Raw genomic sequence first — 7,620 nt, forward strand, 5'->3', positions numbered from 1 at the left:
ATCCTGGAGATCAGTAATACAGGTCTTTGAACCTAGTACAGAATTCAGCTCTTTCAAAGGCTTACAAAATAAATTATAAGGTTAATTTCCATTTGTATTTGTACTATACCTTTAAGAGAGAAATAAATAAATAATAATAATAATTATTATTATTTAAATAATTTCTACTAGATAGATTTTTTATTTTACAATTTCTGTGCTTTGTACGAAACATTCGTGGTGATAGTACTATCAGGGTAAGAGGGTGCTAAAAAATAAATTAACAATGTGATTGCCAAATTAAAATAGAGCCAGAATCAATCAACACTACTTAGAACCCCTACATATATAGAGATACACGGTGCGTTTCCAGAGATATTTTATAAAAAAAGCACCATTCGGCTTTGATATGAACTTTCCTTCACAATGTTTCCTGAGCTCTTTGAGAATCTTCTTCTTCAAACGAGGTTTAAGGATAATTTTCAGTGGTAAGTAGCGGTTTGGCTATGACCCTTCCATTACCTACTGACGTCCATAAGCGACGCTAACCATTAAGTACAGAGTCTACAAAGGCAATAATTAAAATAAAAACAAATGATGTCTCAAATCATTGATTCTAAATTTAGTAAACGTATTTATTAAATAATACCAAATACAAAATGAACACGAAGTAAAAAAAAAATGTTACCATTTAGAGGCATGATTCCGCGGAGATGCGTGTCTGATCAAATATTGATATAATTTATGGCATGTCAATAACATGAAAGGGTTGCCAATAAAAAAGCGAAATACATTGCACGCGCTATTAAACTATTAAATAAATTAAAGCGTGTAGTATGGTAGAAGTTCAATAGTTTTTTTTACAAATCAAACGTGGCTCAATGGATTTTATTACCTTGTGCAAATATGTATACAGTTGTTAGGTTATTTCAAAATGTCAAATGTGTACTTATTTAATTTTAATTTTAATTTTACTAACATAGTTCTAAGTATTATTCTACTTACAACATATGGACTTAAGAGGGTCTGAATTAAATGAATTTTATTTTATTTATTTATTTCCTAGCGATTCTAATGAGATATTTGCTCTTTTAAAACACTTTTTTTATTAATATCCGTAATAACTAACCTAAAACTAAGTTGCTATATTCTTCTGATTATTCTTACAGTAAAAATAGAATACGGCAAATTTTTTTATCGACTTAGATACCTACCTGTAATACTCCAAGTATTGTACTTATAGGTAGACATTCTAAGAATTCATTGATAAATACAAAAAACTTTATTTTTAAAGTTTTTATGATCTTTATATTCTATGATTGTTTATATAATAATCATATTATAATTACAGATAATTTATATGTAATTCTTCTGTACTTTTATTTCATACTATATTTTATCTGTTAGCTAATCCCACTCCTTCTGGCAGAGCCTTTGCTCGCCCACCTGTCCTGGTGAAACTGGAAAGACTACCGGGCCAACGGTAATCATAAAAAAAACTATATTTTATGTACAATTTATCATCATATCATGATATCTCATGTTATATATTTTATATATTTATCTCGTATTATTAATCCAAAGCAACTCAAAAATGTTTTTTTTAATAATCAAATACTTATTCGAGTAGTAGGCGTGGCCTAGCGCCTATGATTGGGCATGGGAACATAAAATAGGGCGGCATAAGCTAACGACCCACAGTCACACTAGGTCGCCGACGCAGGCTCGTCAAATGTGCCCATACCATATAGTCATGTGAAAAGCACACATCACTAACTACCTAAATATACATATATTTTTCTAGTCATAGTTTTACAAAAATCGATTCGAATAATTTAATCCAGAATTGACTAAATCGTGTCCTGATATAAATTATACTTGTCGACTGAACTGTAATTGATTAACTTTATTTTTTTTGTGGGTTTTGACTTCGTTTTGTTTTCGTTTCGTTCGTGTCGTGATCAAAAGCATTATAAAATTCTCTTGGAGGAAACAAACGAAGAATAGTTGAAGACGAAAAAATTCTCGGATAGAACTGAAGAACTGTTTATAAGTAAGATTTTTTTAATTTGTTTCTTATTTTTATTATCACGAAAATTTCCTTATTTGCATAGCTACACTGACAGGGCTGCATATGAGACTAAAACGCGTAACTGGTTCACAGCACAGAATTAAACAGTGTTGTGAAGGCTAATTATCGAATATATGAAATTCGATAAAAACCTGAATTGCACAATGACATTTTTGAGAAATTTTGCATACATACAAGTTTCGAACGGCAAAATTCAGACCAATTTACCAAGAAAAAACCACGAGTTCGTTGAAAAATCTAGCTTTTGTTGTTTCCTTTAAGCATGAAGATTTTTGCCCTTGCCGAATTGCAGCCCGCACTACAGCAAAAGATTATATAAGACCTATCATTCTTCGAAACAGTCTTGTAATAGTACTTTTCTATTTAAGCAGTGATCTAGCATTGTTAATGATGACGGGTACTGAAACATTTCTTATTAAGCGCGGCGCAAATCAGATTATACCATCTATGATTGTGAAATGATGTCTCTGAAAGGAGCTTTGCTTCTTTAATAAAAAAGGCAATTATTGCGTTTCAGAACGTTAATTATACAGAGATATTTTATATTTAAAATGTCCGTATAGACACCAAAACGATATAATATGTATATAAATATATAGTAAGTACATTACAAAAAAGAATCAAAATGTCGAGAGATTAACATCAATTTAAAAAACCATGTAAGAACTACGACACCAATTAAAGTCTAGTACAAAATTACGTGATCATTAAGAGAATAGTAACATTCGAACAATTAACTTTACGACTCGACAATCTGGCCACGCTTCGGCGGTTACTGGAACCATATTACAAACAAATGTCGCGTGTATGACGCGTGGACGTCGCGTGCCATAATGCAGGTGGTCGAACTCACAAGTATACCACGCACTCGTAATATTTCTAGTGCAGATATAAACACTAATAGGATATAAATTACTTTTCGTGACGAAGTTCCTTTAACGCTATTGGGACACAACAAAACAAAGACTTTCAGCTATTTATAAGGGTGCTTTTTTCTGTATATAGGTATGCGCGAGCCGTGTTGGTAGCTTCTAAGATACTATTGGCAAATCTCTGGTCTTTGCTTCGCAGAGTGCGGACCGAACCCATCACAACAGCTAGCTATCCCGACTCGCTCTACACGGTTCATTGTATTGGGATGGACGAGTGGGTTGAAATGTCACGTAGATGGTGGTTCTAAGATGACAGCATCATTTTATTGCTTACTGGTGGTAGGACCTCTTGTGAGCCCGCACGGTTAGGTACCACCAATATGCCTATTTCTATCGTGAAGCAATATAGGTTTCGGCTTAAACAGTAGCCGCCGGGTAGCAGCCGTTTATCTGTTAAAACCGAGACTTAGAAGTCATGTCTCAAGGTAGCTGACGGCATTCATATTGTTGATGTCCATAAGTTCCGGTAGCCATTTAATACCAGATGGGCCATGAGCCACCTGTGTATTAGACAGGAGGCTCACGGCCAAGTATTAAAATATACATCTAAGTAATATTGTATATTTTACTTCGCTATTAGAATTAGAATATGGTATTCAAAATATATGGGCTATATGAAAATATATATTATTATTTACGACACGTGTCCATTTTATGCAGTGCGTCTCCTTCCTCTAAAGCAATTAAATTTTCACAAATTCCTAGTTAATAGTCCTTATTTTCTGTAGTTAATTTTTGTATTTAAAGGGAAATTAACTTAAATGATTTTATTCTTTGAAATGACAAGATACAGATCAGGAACATTTTTGGTTATGTCTTTGAATACTAAATCAATTTAACGGTCTACAATCAAGTGGTCAATCAACACAATCGGCCACCCCTAAAAACGGAAATCACTTGCCGGAAATCGGAAGTGATAAAGTTCAACTGACTTTCCGTAACACATTGCTCACGCGAACCGTTATGCTTAGGGTGGACTCACCTGTCCAGATTTAGACATAAAAATTGCTTTGGAAAAAAAACTATTTCGTAAATGCTCTCACTTTGTGAACTGTTTAATTATTCTTTAGGAGGAATTTTCAGTAGGTATGAAAAAGATAAATCAATAACGACGTTTTCCTTTTTGTTACAGATCTCGAAAAATATGTTCGGTACAGAATTCGAAAACTATTGTGATTTCAACGATAGTATCTGCAGCAACGATTCCGGCTTCGATAGATCTTACAATGACTCTACAACTACTCCAGTTTCCAACAACAGTACACACACAAAACTTGACATATCCGACTTAGGTGTTTCACTTACACCAGTCAAAGAAACAAATGTAAGACGAAAACTGTTCAATGACTTCGACTTCACGAGTCCAATCGACGACTTAGGTGCCTTTGAGGAAAACATCAAATCATCTGTAACATCCACACCAAAGAAAGAGAGAAAATTGAAAGATCCAAACAAGCCCAAAAGGAAATACGCAAACGGAAAGAACAGAGTGACAAGATGCAAGAGTCCAACACAAATTTTAAGAATAAAAAGGAATAGGCGGATGAAAGCGAACGACAGAGAAAGAAACAGAATGCACATGCTCAATGAGGCTTTAGATAGACTGAGATGTGTGCTGCCGACATTTCCCGAGGACACGAAACTTACTAAAATAGAGACACTCAGATTTGCTCACAATTACATATTTGCTCTAAGTCAAACATTAGAATCACTGAACAATATCAACTCCGATCAAACACAAGTAGCAAATCCAGCATTGAACTGTGATAAACTACAAAGTTATCAATTTAACGGAGACAAAGTTACTAAAGATGCGTTTAGAGAAATATTTTTAGTTCCTAATAAATCGGAAGGTGTTGGTGATGGAAGCTATCGAAATTTTCAAGGATACAGCAAACCTTTTCCAAATGGTTCTAATTTCATGCAAACTCCAGAAGGTGTTCTGATTAACGTTGGCAACGTTACGGTGTCGGTAAATAATAAGGGTGGTAATTGTATAACTTCAACAACGGGCAGTGGATTCTTCACGCACCCAGCTAGCTTCGGTGACGACCTTACCCAACAGAACTTCTACCACCAAAGAAATTATAGCCAAAATAACGGATATAACGAACATTTTTACCATCCACCGAACAATCAAGAAGAGTACTTTAACCATAAGAATTACGAAACGTTCAAGAACGCATTTGACACTGCGAAAAACCAAAAACGAATAAAAATAGAGGATTATGGATCCAATCACGAGAAACATGCAACATCTGTCTACGGATATAACGACATTAACTGTTATAATAGCGATAATAATGATTATTTACAAAACACATATTATTATAACGATCAGAGATGTTATAGAAATTTTTATAATCGAACTAACATGCCTGTTGTTAATGCTCAAATATAAAAATTATTCTAGTCATTTTATAACAACAGCGCTTTAAGCAAATACTGAATAAGAGGTTGTAACTTAAACGGACCAAAGAGACAATAAGATTTTATTTTTTATATACGTAATAAAGTAATTTAAGTTGAATTGTAAACAGTCTAAATCTAGTCATTGTATTTGTAAAATAAATATATTTTTACATTTTGAATATAATTATTTACTTCTACTTCGCAACCGCCTTAGTTAACTTCCATTGCTATCCTAGACATAAACGGGTCATTATGGTCTACCCAATTGACTAACGGTGACCACTGTCTCAGTAATTCCACCAACACAATTAAGTCTGGCGTAGTTAGCTACTATACACTCCTTAATGTGTTTTATTTCAACATATATTTTATTGTAACGTATTCTGTGTAATTATAATATTTCTTTGAGCTATTTCCTATCGTCCATTTCCCTTAAATGCCCGGTCTTTCCGATTAAAAAAGGCACATCGTCCTCTTTAATCCTACTGCATAATAGCTTTTTCTTTAATCTCTTGTTCATCATATTTGAAGTCTTCATTGAAATTCCTAAGCCACTAAAAAATATAGTGAGCATTAGTTGGACTAAAATACTCTTTGTGTATTATTTTCTGTGATAACTAGATATTTCGGATAATTTTATATTAGATATTAAGAAAAAACAATAGTTGATCTTTAACACCAATTAAATTGAATAAGAGAAATTCACGTATGATTTACCGTGTAATAATACAAGCACGCATGAATATAAATCAAATTGGAACAATGGCCACTAAAGAGCGAAAAGTTGTAAATGCTTTTACGCACCCCTGAGCCAAAGCATTGTTCAGGTTCCTTTGAAAACTCACCAACTGCTGTGTGACTGCTTTTGGGATAATAGTCCTTATTGCAATTGCATAATGTTTGTTTTTATGTTCTTGTCATTGTTGGTGTTGTTATATGGGGGCACCCGTTTGGGATCCAGTTACGAAAACGTTATGTTTACTTTGGAAATTCGTTACGAGTCGTATTGTTATGGACGTCTGTATTTGCTCCAATTATTATGAATTTTACGCGACATGACACGATGCACTTGTGATAAAGAACTTTCATAAAATGAAATTACGAATATTTGTCTTGTTTTTTCTTTTAGACTTTAGTTTTAATTAGATTACAGGGTCAACCCTGTTTGATATTTAATTCATAGCAACTTGCCGTTTAAGCAAGGCTGCCAATAACAGATACGAACTCTATAACAAACAACACAACACACAAACTCCTTTTTTTTCTGGCCGGGGGCCGAACGTCTTCCGCCGAGGTCTCCGCGCATTGGGGGCGCGCGGGGTTTTGTGGAACTTGACCATCTGCAGAGCAGACCGCGGGCGCAAGGAGTTTTAGGACCCTACAGCACTAAACGACTCCCCTGGACTCTTACACCCGACGCTCACGTTACCATTACAGAGGATTGGAAAGCAATAACAGTATTAGACAGATGGTTTCAGGATTCTATGCTCTTATTTTTACCGTTACAGAAATATAGGTACTCTGGTTTTATATATAATTATAGTAACTAGTTCAACAGCAACGTGTCTAGTTACCCAGACTTGACAGCTTTCTCTCCTCCCCATATACGATTTAAATTAATTCTAAGATAAAGTGTGTTCTGTAAAATTACATATTTGTTTAAATAAATACAAAAGTCATATACCCACATACGTTGCGTTCGAGGCCGAGTGGCTAAGAAGCTTTTTTTATTATATTTCCATCTTGGAGGCACCGTTCTGGCTGGCCGACCCGGCTAGTGGATGGGTATTAGTTGACGGAGCCATCTCGTCGGATTTCGAATAGCCCACCGACCCAGAGCCCTGTTGGTACCGATGACGACAACAAGATCGGATCGGAGAAACACGGACATTACTCGAAAAGAGTCACCTTACCGGAGCTTATCTCGGTCGACTTCTATTTTGTCAGAGGACGAGCGACAGGGAGTTCTAGTAGGTTCAACTACGACTTGCCCCGCCTACCGACTTGAACGCTCAGCTGAAGACCGGCAATTTTTTTCTGACACAACAAAAGCCTTAGTCTATCATGACCAATTGCTTAGGAAAAGCCATTCCTACGCATCGAATTAAGAAGATTTTTCTTATTTTTGTAAAGTCAAATACAATATGATTTATAATCTGAACTTAAAAAAAATTGACTTTAAAAAAGTCACAAATCCACAAAACC

General features: G+C 34.8%; 1 protein-coding gene across 1 annotated transcript; it reads left to right on the forward strand.

Moving 5' to 3' along the window:
• The first annotated feature begins 1,653 nt into the window (after positions 1–1,653).
• Positions 1,654–5,599, forward strand: LOC101744123 (basic helix-loop-helix neural transcription factor TAP). Its single transcript, XM_004927113.4, has 2 exons — positions 1,654–2,032; positions 4,136–5,599. Exon 2 carries the CDS (start codon positions 4,148–4,150, stop codon positions 5,402–5,404), a length of 1,257 nt encoding a protein of 418 aa, XP_004927170.1. The 5' UTR covers positions 1,654–2,032; positions 4,136–4,147; the 3' UTR covers positions 5,405–5,599.
• Positions 5,600–7,620: the final 2,021 nt, after the last annotated feature.

This window comes from Bombyx mori, chromosome 22, assembly GCF_030269925.1.
Source record: "Bombyx mori chromosome 22, ASM3026992v2".
NCBI classification, from domain to species: Eukaryota; Metazoa; Arthropoda; class Insecta; order Lepidoptera; family Bombycidae; genus Bombyx; species Bombyx mori.

Coding starts and splice junctions, on each gene's coding strand:
- LOC101744123 (XM_004927113.4), top strand. CDS start 4,148: ATGTTCGGTACAGAATTCGAAAACTATTGTGATTTCAACGATAGTATC.